The sequence below is a fragment of the Orycteropus afer genome, unplaced genomic scaffold, assembly GCF_000298275.1.
Source record: "Orycteropus afer afer isolate SDZICR_OR568_19922 unplaced genomic scaffold, OryAfe1.0 scaffold00206, whole genome shotgun sequence".
NCBI classification, from domain to species: Eukaryota; Metazoa; Chordata; class Mammalia; order Tubulidentata; family Orycteropodidae; genus Orycteropus; species Orycteropus afer.
Window position 1 is genome coordinate 5,682,851 of NW_006921793.1, and position 14,429 is coordinate 5,697,279.

General features: G+C 35.4%; 1 protein-coding gene across 1 annotated transcript in view; it reads right to left on the bottom strand.

Moving 5' to 3' along the window:
- Nucleotides 1–2,465: 2,465 nt before the first annotated feature.
- IPO5 (importin 5) overlaps nucleotides 2,466–14,429 on the bottom strand; it is a 59,244-nt gene continuing 47,280 nt past the window's right edge. The window contains exons 16-27 of the mRNA XM_007948165.2: nucleotides 14,333–14,416; nucleotides 12,180–12,312; nucleotides 11,973–12,094; nucleotides 10,315–10,411; nucleotides 9,189–9,361; nucleotides 7,937–8,048; nucleotides 7,788–7,843; nucleotides 6,660–6,782; nucleotides 6,071–6,290; nucleotides 4,856–5,084; nucleotides 3,342–3,483; nucleotides 2,466–2,552 (exon numbers count right to left, since the gene is read on the bottom strand). Coding sequence (XP_007946356.1) covers nucleotides 2,466–2,552; nucleotides 3,342–3,483; nucleotides 4,856–5,084; nucleotides 6,071–6,290; nucleotides 6,660–6,782; nucleotides 7,788–7,843; nucleotides 7,937–8,048; nucleotides 9,189–9,361; nucleotides 10,315–10,411; nucleotides 11,973–12,094; nucleotides 12,180–12,312; nucleotides 14,333–14,416 — 1,578 coding nt within the window. The remainder of the gene's footprint in view (nucleotides 2,553–3,341; nucleotides 3,484–4,855; nucleotides 5,085–6,070; nucleotides 6,291–6,659; nucleotides 6,783–7,787; nucleotides 7,844–7,936; nucleotides 8,049–9,188; nucleotides 9,362–10,314; nucleotides 10,412–11,972; nucleotides 12,095–12,179; nucleotides 12,313–14,332; nucleotides 14,417–14,429) is intronic.

Here is a 14,429-nt window from a genome sequence, read left to right on the forward strand (position 1 = left end):
CATTGAGTCAATTCCGACTCATAGTGATCCCTCCTTGGTTTTCCAAGGCAGGATCTCTACAGAAGTAGACTGCCTAGTCTTCCTTCCAAGGAGTGGCTGGCGGGTTTGAACCACTAACCTTCTGTTTAGTAGTCAAATGCCTTGGACACTATGCCACCAGAGATCCTGCATTCAAATAGAGAATGCATAGATAAGAAGGGCACAGGGAAGAGTGGTCACAGTGAGGACTTTTTTATGGTTGGGGATGTAATCAGGGCAGAGAAAAATAGAACCAGATTACAATATGGTATTTGCACAACATTCAAATCACATAATGTCCCATTTCACAAATGTAGTGTAGATGTTAAACAACACTACTGTATTAAAATGTTTCTCCAGATAATTTCCAAGATTAGATGTTCATGAAATGACGTATCAGTTGTGAGCCTGAAATTTTGGATGCTGCAGTAACAGCTCTTAATACCACCTTTCCCTGATTAACTTTACTCAACTCCAATTACTCCTTTATTTTTCTGCTTCTATTATAAAGGATGTAGTCAGCCTGCACTTTGATTTGCACTCATTTGAGTATTTCCTTCAGGGGTCTTAGACTTTTTATTCAATTGGAAATTTTCTTATTTTTTTTTCTCATTAGTGTTTAAATGGAAGATAAGAGGTTCTTAAAAAACAAAACAAAAAAAAAACACCAAACAAACCCTAAGTGCTTAACATGGTGCTTTGCAAACACTAAAATCTCAGTCATCTCTGACCATACTTCCTGCCATCTAAGCTTAGGCAGGTATGCCATATTTTTAACATTTGCTTTTAAGTGTAGTACTGACAAATTAAAAACAAAAGCTAAGCACTTCCAGCTGACTGGCATCACTAGCTGAATTGGTCATCTTAACCCATTTTTACTGTAATACCCATTTTTTTCCCTCCAGCTGGAATACAGGGTATAAAGTAGCTCCAAGTATTACCATATGTATCACAAAAGAGTCAAATAGGTATCCACTCCAAAAGTAATGACTATGCTGGTGAAGTTATTCAATATGTTCTTCTGGCCGATACCAAAATCTCCAAGAAATGGTGTGCTCAGTGTGAGTAAATGTCTGAATGGTATTTGCTAACCCCCACCATAATACATATCCATTCTATTTTCTATTCCGTTTCAGATTTAGTTTTAATAAAGTAATGCAAATCATTTAAAGAAAAAACCTTTTAATTTTAAATTCTGATCTACGCATAAAATTCATTTTTATATCACGGTTAAATTTAGTACAAACTATAAAAATGTTAACACTGAAGTTTTCAAAAGAAATCTATTAAGATCCCTTAGAAAAATTATTTATTTAAAGTAACAACAGCAAGTCATTTACTGCTATGAGGTTAATACATAAAGAAGAAAAACATTCACATATTTCACTGAATTCATCAGTAAATAATAATTTTAGCCATAATACTTATTGTAAAATTAAAAGATTGAAAGTTGTGTGTGGCTCTACAGCAATTACAATATGCAATGAGAACAACTAAGCCAAATCTTTGATTGAATCAGAACAATCCTAGCTTAAAAAACTATTTGCTGAACTTTGCAAACTTTAAAAGGACATCAATTGTGAATGGAGTAGATGTATTATAACTTAGCATAAGTTAAAGTCTTGGAAGACAATAAAACTAAAATGCTTTGAAATCTGAATTGCACAAGAAAAATATTAGGGAAAAATATTCAGAGCCATAGCTATTACTTTAAAAAAATATTAGATTATTCTTCTATTAAAAACATTAAATGAATAAAAGCCAGACAGTACTGAATTTTTACACAAGCTTCTTTTGTATTTCAATGTTGTTTATTGAGGAGTGAATGAGAGACTACTGCCAGACATGCCAACGACACTTCACATTCAAGGGCTGGAAGCTGAAAAGCTTTCCAAATCGAGTCACTGCATAAGCCTTTTGGGAAAAAGAACTGAAAGTGACACCAAATATGAGATCTTCATGCTTGTTCTGCATCAGTTTTTTCCCCCAACTTTTGGATCTACTGGTTTGTAGGGTAGAAGTCTTCTTTCTACCCTACCGAAAGACTCACACTCCAATTAACAGAATTAACACTAGATGTACAGCAATTTATTTTAATGCAAATCTATGCTGAGTAACTGATCTTAAAGCTGTTTTTTTCTTAAATCTTACGTCTAATGAGAAAATTAATTTAATTCCCTTTCACCTTTACACAGGTGGGTATACCAATAGAAAAATACTCTTCAGTGCTACTGTAGGGTTTACAGGGCATTTGCTCAGTGGTACGAAAGAAATCCATTTAAACACCATTCTGTACCAGTGCTTCTCTTCCTGCTGCTGTGACTTTGCAGAAGAATGGCCTACACACACTATTGTTCTCTTTTGCTCAAAAACAAAACAAAGAAACCTAAACAAAAGGGTAAACGTTTATTTGGAGTTAGTTTTCTGGTGGGTGGTATTAAGGCCCTTCAAGCAGAGTTCAGGAGCTCCTGTATAGCTCCCTGCTGCTCGGGACTGAGCTGTCCTATGCATTCAGTCCACAATCCTCCAGAAGTCTAGAGGGAAAAAAACAAAATATTTTCATAGGTTTAGAAATGATGAAAGTTAATTCAGAAGTATTTTCATAATCATTATAGGTACATGATAATAATGTCAAAATACTCTAGGATAGATTAGTTTGATGAATTATCATGGTAAAAGTAAGAGAGTTGTTCACTTCTTTAAAGTTCCTTTCATTTATGGTAAGTTTCTCCAATTCTTTTTGAACTGACTGATAAAGCTACACTAAGCAAAGGATGTATTAAAGTAACCTATAAACCACATAAACTTAAAATACCTGCTGTAAAACCCATTGCCGAAGAGTCAATTTGTACTCATGGAGACCCTACAGGCAGAGTAGGACTGCCTCATAGGGCTTCCTAGGCTGTAATTTTTCTGGGAGCAGCTTTCTCCCTCAGAGCAACTGGTGGGTTTGAACCACTGACCTTTCAGTTAGCAGTTGAATGCTTAACCACTGCACTACCAGGGCTCTTAAATTTAGGAAGTAAAAATCATGAAAAATTTTTGGTAGCTGACAGCTTATTATCTTTTACTTCACAAATAAAAAACTACTACATGATGAATTTGTTCTAATTACCAACAGAAGGGACAAAATGTCTCAAAAATTTAAGAAGATTTTAGTTCTAACAAATAATGAGAACATATGGACATGTTTAAGGCTTGGAGACAAGAGAATATAAACATGTTATTTCTTTAGTGCATTAAATTTCTATTTTCTTCTAATATAAACACAAAAAAATACATCCCCCACCTTCACTTTCTCTAACTTCCCCCAATCAGCTCACCTGTACTTGGCGAACTACATTAGCCAGACGTTTGGCACAAGGATCTTCATGTTTAATTGCCTCATGCATTTCTCCGTCTGCAATTATTTTGAATATTTTGGGCAGATTGGTATTGTTTGGGCCAAGAATGATTGGGTGATTACTGACAAAAGAGAAGAAAACATATATAAATGCAACTTATTATAAGGAGAAATCATAAAAGCACTTGTATATTAACACACCCTTCTCGCAATATGGAATTCTGTTTTAGGAAAAGGTCTTTACAAAAATGGTTATGCATCACTTAAAAAAGAAAAAAAGTGCCTTGTAAATTCAGTCAGAGAAAAAGTTGCTAATTTTCCTTGTTAGCTATTAAGTTTTTCCCCCATGTATACTACAGAAAATACTTGGCTCATCTCTTAGAATTGCTTTAAGGCCAAACAATAGAATGTCACAGGTACTTTATTGTTAACTTTTTCTATTTTTTTAAAGAAATTAACAGCTTCTCAACACAAATTTTAGTTACTTCAAAATGGTTCCTAAAATAAATCTGAAGTTCAAAGGAATATATGGGCATTCTGAGAGTATGCTGGGGAAAAAAATAATAAACTACAGACAAGTTTAATATAAAGAAACAGAATTGTGAATTTAACTAGAATTCTAGTCTTTGTCATTAAGAGAATTCCATGGGCAATTCAGAGGCAAGAGTATGTAAGGCATGTGTAATCTCTAGAAGAGAAGGAAAACCATTATAGTAATTGATGCTCTCAGTGGGAGGACCCAAATACAGCATTTAGGTGAACCCAAACTTAAACAAACATGAAAAGAACACAGCTCTTCACTTCATTCTACAAACTCTAGGAAATGAGTCACTGTAACCCTTGGATTTATTCATGAACTGAAAATAGTAATAAAGACAGAGCCCAGGACCTGACTAATATTTAGGGAAACCTAGATTTAGAGAAGCAGACACCAAAGAACGTATCTTTGACTTGATAGTTTTTAGAGCCCCCAGATTATTGTAATTCTTACACATACTCATGGGCATAAAATAACATTAATAATGCCAAAGCCCAGTACTAGATCTTGATCACCAGTCTAGGATACTTGCTTATGCCTTTGATTCTTAAATCAAAAGAAAAATGTCAGAATTTTAGAGGGCCAAATAACAGTACTAACAATGTATTTTGATCTCTTCCTATAACTGACAGGATTGGGTGAGACACTAGGTAAGAACCGTCTTAAAACCCTACTTTCTGTAGTGCTTGCACTCATCTGTTAAATTTAATTTCATGAACAATTCAAAATGAGATCTCATTATATAATACAATCTTAACTGTGATGTGATTTCTTAACATTTATAAAGACAGCATTATTATATACCTATACATCTGAGAGTGGAGCACAAAGACTGCAGAATAAGAAATTAAGAGAATTTCGTTAAGAAATTAGGGGAGAAAAAAAAGTAACAAAGTATTATTTTTTTATGTGAAGGGGAAAGAGATAAGGTGTATCTGTGTTCTTTTTTTTTTTACCTTTCAATTAGGTCACATAGATAATTAAAAGTCTGAACAGCTTCTTCTTTATCTTCATGAAGTGGAAGCCAGGATAACCAGTGTGGTAGGACTTCTTCAACATTTACACAGTCAGGTTTGAATTTCATAATCTTCCCCACTGCTGAGATGCAGTTCTCTGTAGCATTGACATTTTCTTTGGTCCTAGAATCTGTAGCCTGAATCACTCTTACCAGCAGTGGAAGTGCTTCTAAAATAAACATTTGAAAAAAGGTCAGTTAAAATCTCATTTTCATCCAAATGAACATAAATATCATTTCTTTTATCTTTGGTCTAGTTACAGATTACACAGAAAAAACAAAGTGTAAGGAACATTTTCCTTCTCTGCTATATAATCACACTTGTAGTTACGAAGCGGAGAGATTGTTCCATCATGGTCACGGTGTTCTGGGGTCAAGAGCACACTAGCACTACTAACTCAGAGACCTTGATATACATTAACAGCATCCAGATTTATACTTGTGACCTGAAGGCATTTAAACTTTAAAAGTTATCTAACTATATTCCTACACTAACTCACAGGGACCCCAGTGATGTTTTAAAAGGCCTATGCTAGGCCTTAGGAGTCCTGGTGGCACAGTGGTTAAGGACTTGGCTTCTAACCAAAAGGTCTGAAGTTCAAACCCACCAGCTCTGCCATGGAAGACAGATATGACAGTCTGCTTCCTTAAAGATTTACAGCCTCCCTGTGGGGTAGTTCAACCCTGCCCTACAGGGTAGCTATGAGTAGTTGGAACTGACTGCTAGGGCTGGAGTCTTCAGGTGGTGCAAACTGTTAACATGCTTGGTTGCTAATTGAAAGGTTGGAAATTTGAGTCTACCCAGAGGTCTGGCAATCTACTTCTGAAAAAGCAGTCACTGAAACCCTATTGAGCACAGTTCTATTCTCACACATATGGGATTGCCACGAGTCAATCAACTTGAAGGCACCTAGCTTATGCTGTGCTATACCCTCAAAATTCAAAATGAAATTACACTTGGTGAATTTTGATTCCATTCAGATTTCATTTCCATTTTTATGAAAATAAAGGTGATAAATTCACATGTGAATAGGTGAGGTGTTAGACAAAGGGGAAGAAAATAAAGCAGAACTAGGTATATATTTTTAAGAGTGTCAAAGAGAATGAGAAAGAGATGTCTGGAATAAAATGCACATAATCTAACATACAAAAGTACCTGTACAAAAAGGACGATAGTTATCACCACCATACTGTGCCATGACTCCCAGGCCATATGCAGCAGCCTGCCTGACTTCTGGACTGTTGTCACATACATACTGGAGCATTGGCCTTAAGAAATATTCTGCATATTTAAATGAGGCTGGGCTACAGTGTTCTATGATATCATCAAAGATGCACAATCCCCACTGTCTGTCTGGCCATGGTCTATGTGGACACTGCAAGAGAGACATTCTTTTAAGGTTCTAATACCGCAGGTACATGATGAATACAAAGAAATAAGTACTCAATACAGGCTATCAGCTTACACTGATGTTCTTGATCCAAGTAATTAATGTTGTATTTACAAAACAATAATATTAATAAAAAAAGCTGTAAAAATCTTTATGTATTGATTCAACAGGTTATCACAACAAGTTGTGTGCATCTAAACATTTTTTAAATGTATTGTACTAAATGTAAAAACATTATTTTTTAAGAGCACATTTAAAAAAATTATTTTTAAAAAGCTCTAAATGTATAAGATCTTATATACTACAAAAGAAACAGTCAACTATCTAAAACAGTTAAAAAGTGATAGCACTTACAATTAGGTTGACAATTAACGGAAGCAGCTGTTCAAACCAAGGTAACACCTTTTCCTTATAGCTACTGAATATTGAGTGTAAAATATCTGACACTTTGGTCAGAATATAAACATCATTATCATCCTAAAAAAGAAAAAAAATGAAAATAAAAAAAGCATGTATTAAAAAAGAATTCCCACTATTATTATTAGCAACATTTATAGAAGAAGTCTAATAAATATAGAAAATCAAATTGATTATTACTCTCTTAAAGGAGACTCAGGTAACCGTAACGACTGGGTTTAATGTTTTCTAAATGTCTATGGAACTATAAGGTGTGTAATAAGCAGTGCAATGTCTTTCCTTGGAACATACTTAAAATACATACATTTTAAAAAAATTTACCCTGAATTCCCAAGTTCTGAAGCAGAAGTGTTTTTACTTATTATTTTTTTTTCCTGTTTTCTGCAAAATGTTCCTACTTTTGGTGAGATGGTGGGGAGATATGAGGTCAGTTACTTAAATCTCATGCCTCATAGGAATTTGAGTATATCAGCATGTGAGCAACCTGAAGGGAAATTTGTATGACCTGCACATTTTAGCAGTGGTCCACCATGATGGCCAGATACCATATATCTGGACCCTAAACATACAGTCAAAATATGTTCAATGGTGACAAATGTTTCTTAAAAGAAGAAAGGTAACAAGGTGAAGTACTGTATCAACTACTGTGTATGTTTCTGTCTTTGAAGGACATCTGCATAATTGTGTGGTATGCAGAAAGGTGAGTTAGAGAAGGATTGGGGCTTGAGCCCTAACTTGACAAGGGTGTGGATTTAGGTAATCATGGTGAAAGAACACCACCAAATAGAAATGGTTGTTATGAGTATGTAAAATAAGATATAAACTTGAAATGCTTTTGTTAAGTGAGAAGTATTGCAGTAAAATGCACAAAGCATCCAAAAGACAAATGAGCTATTTTCAAATTATTTTGTAAATTAATAAATGAAATACACATCAGATTCTTTTGCTAAAGATTATTAATAATTACATCAGAATGACAATTTGGCTGAATTAGAAATTGAAGCATTTAAAAATCTTTCAGATGTAAATGGTCATGTAAATTAAGTTCTGAAGGGAGTAATTTACCTCATCTTGTAGTGACTCTTCAACCTGTTCATCATAGTCTTCATCTTGTCTTTTAACTAAAACACACCCAAATAAATGGTTTTTTTTTAAATTGTAGCCAAAATGGTCATAAAGGATTACATTCAGAAATAAAAGCATGGAAAACTTACCTTGCCGCAATTCTTGATTTTTGAAATGCTCCTCAAGTTTTGCTTTCAATATTCCTCCCAGTTCTTCAAAGTGTTCATTATTAAGGCATCCATCTCCCATTACTTCAATGCACTGATTAGTTGGAGAGCAAGAAAACTACCCATAAGATTAAAGGGTTTTTAAGAGTCAAAAATTAAATTCTGTTTTTGCTTAGGGAACACACCAAGTTTGTGTGTGTGCTATGGTGGTGGGATGATTTGGAAAAGAACAGCAAGAATTGTTGCATGACTTGAAGAATGTAATCAATACCACTGAATTGTACATGTAGGAACTGTTGAGTTGGTGTACGTTTTGTTATGTGTATTTTCACAGTTTAAAAAAAAAAGCTAAGCTCATTAAGAATCACATGGTATTGCTTAAAAGGCACTGAGTTTCTGTGAAGTGTGATGAAAACATTTTGTGATGGTGAATGTAATTAACATCACATGTGTATATAAAAATGGGCACAATGGCAAATGTTTTGCTATTATTATTTTGCCACACACACAAAAGCACTGAAGAAAATGAAAGTTTACCCTGGAGGGGCATTTTAGGTGAGATCATGACATGGGCAAAGACATCCCTTTTTTTTTGAAAAACAGAAGAAAGGAGTGTAAGTGAGGACAAATAAAGATGCTGAGGAGTCTTTAAACCAAGCTGTGGAGCAAGCTATCTATGGAGCTATGAGAATGGGAGTGGCTGAAAGTACAAGAAGGGGAGAGACTTAAAGAGCAAGAGTAAAGGAGACCGAACTGGGAGACTTCTGGAGTAGGCCAACTGAGGCTATTTCAATAGCACAAAAGAAAGCAATGGAAAAAAAAAAAAAAAGGAATTTAGGAGGGAGATTAGAACTGTAACTAATGAACAGATACAATGTGAGTGGGAGATGACACTCAGCCTTCTGTAATTGAATCACAAGTACATGATGGTGGCAACTAATGAAGACTGGAATGTAAGAATGGCTTCCATAAAGACACACAGCCTATGGGGCAGCTCTATTGTCCTATAGGGTTGCTATGAGCTGGAATCGATTCAACGGCAGTGGGTTACTCTTAAAAAACAAATAAGGGTAACACCAACATATTAAAATTAAATAAAGATGAAACATTTTCAGTTTTTAAAAAAAAAGACTAAAATACAAAAACCCAATCCAACTTTCCCCCTAATTTATTTAGTAACACTAATAATTGAGCACATAATCTTATACCCATTCTTTAAGAGAAAAATATTCACCTTTGCAAAAGAATGCATTATTTCTGAGAGGACATCTGAATCTGGTTCTGTGCCAATGGCCTTGATCAGAGCATCACACATAAAATGCCACATCTGTGTGAGATACTCTGGACCACGAACTCTTGCACATTCCAGGAGAAGAGGCATAGATTCTGCTGCTGCCACGCGAACACGTTTTGCTGTTAAGGCAATGTAATCACTAAGGAGCCTCAAAAGATTGCTCTATCATTTTGCTTACTGAAAATGTTACAGTGCTTACTACATTAACAGAAGTGTTAAGCAACCTGTTTATCTTACAGCTATCCAAGAATGTGTTAAATATAACACGTATATAAAAATAGAAGTCTCGTTGCCCACAAGACGCACCACATCTCCCTGTCTTTTCTTTCGCCTTACTATCCAAATTTTTAGGTAAACTCAAATACACGTCTTTAATAAATTCAACTGAAGCAATGACTTCCCTGAGAAAAAATTAAGGACTTCTTCCTGCAGTAACCTTATCATTTAAGTGTGTAAATAAGGTCCTTATGACTTCCTCTTAAAGTTCTGTTTAGTTTTCTGACATCGTGGAAAGCTGCTGCTGGGCAAAAGCAGCCAAAGGACACCCTGACAGATACTCTGTGAGGAAACGCTACAAAGTGGCTTTGGAATCAGGCAGATCTGGGCTTGGGTCCTACCTCTGCTACTCCCTTGGGCTGTCTTTATTTTTCCTATCTGTAAAGCTGTGTGTGAGAGTGAATGTGTAAGGGCATACAAATTTATCTGATATGTATTTAATTACAATTATTGTTACGTTGGAGTTCTTGGTGGTACAAACAGTTAATTTGCTCAGTTGCTAACCAAAAAGCTAAGGTTCTAGTCTTCACAGAGGTGCTCTGGAAGAAAGGCCTGGTGAATTACTTCCAAAGAAAATGTGACACTAAAAACCCTATGGTGCACAATTCTACTCTGACACACGTGGGGCTGCCACGAATTGGCGCTGACTTGTTAGAAACTATTTTTTTGGTGTGGTGTAACACTGAACAGTAATTGCGACTCACATTTCAATTAACACAAAGCCTACTACTTGAAAAAGAGCTACAATTTTACTAGTTCTAGAGACATTTTGTGTTCAATCATAGGATATCATCATGGAAATAAAATTTCAGCAAAGGGACCATCAGTTTGACAACTTGTTCCGTATATTCCACAAAGCCTTCCTTTAACTCCTTAGCATAGCAAACCTGAAAAAAAGTAAGGGGTAAAATTAAAACCAAGATCCATGTTAGTTTTAAGGTACTGATATTTTAAACAAGCAGCAAAATCAAAAAGAACGTTGTATCCTGATTAGAGCTACACTTAGAACTGTATTCTAACTAAAAAGAATTTTAGAACAGGAAAAGATCACGAAACCATTTTAGGATATATTGTTTTTTAAAGACTGGAATTAGGCTTTATAGGCAAGAAAGCTGAGCCACTGGGAGGAGTTCAGTTCCAGTCTAAGGGGCCATAGTCTGGGGGATTCCACCATTCTCTATCAGACCAGTAAGCCTGGCTTTTTTTATGATTTTGAGTTTTGTTCCACATTTTTCTCACACTCTATCCATGACCTACTTTTATGATCCTTTTCAGAGCAGTCAGCAGTGGTAGCCAGGTACCATCTATTTCTTCTGGTCTTAGGGTCCTAGAAACTGGGGTTCACGTGGTCCATTAGTCATCTGGACTAACTGTTTCCATATGTCCTTGATTTTCTTTACCCTTCTTTATTCCGGAGGGGAGAGACCAATAGTGGCACCCTAGATGTCCACTAACAAGTCTTTAATACTCCAATCATTACTCACCAAAGAGGATACAGAACACTATCTTTGTGGGCAATGTTATGCCAATCGACCTCGGTGGCCCCCGAGACTATGGTTCTGAGCCATGTTCAGCAACTCATTCGTTCAAGCTGTTTAGTTTTGGCTAAGTAGTTTCTCCACCTTTGCTCCCTGCATGCTCTACTATATTCATGGACATGGATACAGAACATATACATACTTATGCAGAAATATCCTCGGTACCATTTTTTCTTTTTTAACATGGCTGAAATCATGCCAGTTGAGTTTTAATTTCATGAGCACATTTTTGTTCACTCAAAACAGTTACTTCTTGGCTGCCTACTATACTCTAAGGAGAATAAGGATCATAGGTTGATATCATAGATAATACAGTGATGGTATCTGGTAGTACAGTGTGCAAGGCATTTGGCTGCTAACCAGAAGGTTGGCAGTTCAAACCCATCAGGCGCTGAAAGGAAGAGAAGGCAATCAACTTCTGTAAAGATTTACAGCCTTGGAAACCCAATGGGGGTTGCTATGAGTTGGAACTGACTTGATGGCATTGAGTTTGAGTTGAGTTACCAAACTGTAGGTACTAGTAACATGCTGACGTAGTAGTTTATAAAGAAGAGACAAAAATCACTGCCTTACACAGCTCACATTCCAATCCCATCATAATGGCTGCATACTATTATTCCAGATACAGTAATATATTGGTTATTTTCCCACTAATAGGCATTCAGGCTGTTTACTGTTTCTGCCTCTTAAAAACTGCACTAATACTGAAAGATTCTGCCCCCATGATTCCTTTAAGATAGAGATCTAGAAGTAGAAATGTTGGTTTAAAAAGGTTCTCATATATACATACATATATATATATATATTTTTTTTTTCTTTTCTTGGTTCATCAAAACCATGTCATTAGCATCTATGAAAGCTGTCCTAGGAACCATATATAAATATACAAGTTCTAAAATCAAGTCCTTACCAACATCTGGCAAGCAGTTGATTTTTCTTCTAGTCCTGCAGTTTTAATACCAAAACTCTGCTGATCTCCAAGATTCACGAATTCCCAACCATCATCATCACTCATATTCTCCATGTCTTGGGCTATTAATAGAGAAGAAAATAAATCCATGTTACAAATATTAAAAGAGAAATTTTACAATTGATATTTCCCCAATAGGATACCTACTATCTAAAAGTGCTACTTCAGGTTTAATTGAAGCTGTCTTCATTAAAGGTCCCATAACCACTGGAAGGTATTGCTGAAATTCTTTTCCAAGGATTTTGCACATTCTGGCCCATGCTGAGATCATGTAGGAGATCTAGAAAGAAAATTAAAATGAAATTGATTTAAAAACATATGGCTTTTCATCATAATGAAAGGCATTTCCCTATTCCAAAGAAACAGTTTTATTGATATGTTCATGGCACTTTCCATGTTCACATACTTAAACTGTTCACAATCAGTAATGAAATCACTATGATTTTGATGGTGGGATATGAATAGAATGTAAGGCAAAAAAGAGAAAGACTAGAGTCTTACCTATTTTTTCCTACTTTCAAGAAACAATTAAATAGCTTCTTAGCATCTGAATCACCTAAATGAAACCCAGTTAAAACTTGTCAACCACTAGACTCTAATTTGCTTGGAGGCAGGAACATATTTTGCTTTTGTATCCTTATTGCCTAGCACTCCATTCATTAAACATTTATTAACACTCAAGAAACACAACATTACCTTTCTCTCCTTTTGCCTCTTATAATTTTCTGTGTACGTGGCTGGGTATATTTAAGGCACTTCCTCTCCTACTACTGTGTTTATATAAGACTTAATCACCTGCAAAGCCCTTATAGTGAATCTGGTTTTTTGTCTTGCTCACACACAGTCCCCATCTCTTATTAAAACAGTAACACTAATTTTAAGTGTAAAACTAAAGCTCATTAACTTCACAAATATATACTGGGTGTTTTCCATGTACCAGGCAGTCTATACTATATCCTGATACAAAGATGAACAAAACAGGTATAATCCTACCACTCTCCATAAAACTTAGAGTCCTCTCATTCTCCCTAATGTTAGCAGTTTGATTAATATCCTTCTAGCCTTTTATCTACATACAAAGATACATGTATATTGATATACCATTTTTCAAACAAAGCATAAAACATATATGTTCTTTATACTCTACTCCCTCCTACTTACTCTCTTTATCTGCTAGGGGAAACAATTATATGGATGTAAAGTAAAAAATTTAATTCTACGATAATTTATTGAGTATTTAATATGTCATGCTTTGTGAAAACCATCAAAATTATGACAGACATTTATGATGTTGTTATAACCCAATGTCCTAAGTGCCTACCACAGAGACTCTAGAAACCAGAAAGTCTTACAAAGGAAGTGAATTATGAGTAGGAATTAGCCAGGTTGGATGGGAAGGAGGGAAGGGTGTTATAAGCTAAAAGCATGCTTTCATCGGCAGAAAGGAGAGCACAGTATGTTCCATAAAGCGAAAAAGAGAAAAAACAAACAAAAAAACATGTCATAAGGTCTTTTGTCACATTATGGAATTTGGAATTTATCCCAAAGTCAAAAACGAATTTTTAAAGTACAGATGAAACTGCCTTTTTTTTTTTTCTCTAGTCCATGGCTGGTATTTAGAGTATGATAAAATGGTACAGTGGCAATGGGAAAAGAAAATGGACAGATTTAAAGACATAGAAGACTAGAGGATTTCTGGAAAGAAATGGGAAGTGAGACAAGGGGAGAACTCAGAACAATGCTTAGATTCTAGCTTGGGCAGAAGTGAGGATGGGATTGTCATAATCCCTGAGATTGCTGAGTTTCTGTATTTTTCTTTTGACAGGGGTCAAAATTGTATTCAATGGGCCAAGAGACATTCAGACATGTCCAGTAATGGCTGGAGACAAGAATCTTGAATTCTGGAGAATGGTTTGAAAAGTCACACGCATATGAAGGACAACTGAAGTCATGATTATGGATGATATTGCTCAAGGAGAGTGAGAAGAAGTCTAAGATAGAACCTTCAAGAGTACTAAAATTTAGAAGAATTTAAATTTAAAAGCCTACCATGGACTGAGGAAAAAAAGGCATGAGAAGTAGAAGGAAAACCAGTGAAAAATGTCTCTGAAACCAAGGGTTGATGTTATCTGGAAACCTAGAACTCATTCTTTAAAACAAGTCCACTTAAAAACTTTCTTTATTGATTACCAGGGGTGGGGAGGAAACGCTACAAAATAAAAAAATAAATAAAGTCCACTTAACCTTGTGTTATCTGCAACTTATAGATGGATCAAAGCAAAAAGGTATGGCTGCTTTACCTGAGGATCATCATCTTCCATATCATTGAAGTCTGTCTGGGTCTTCAACAATAACTGCATCACATCTGATGCATCTTGCATGAACTAAAATAAAACA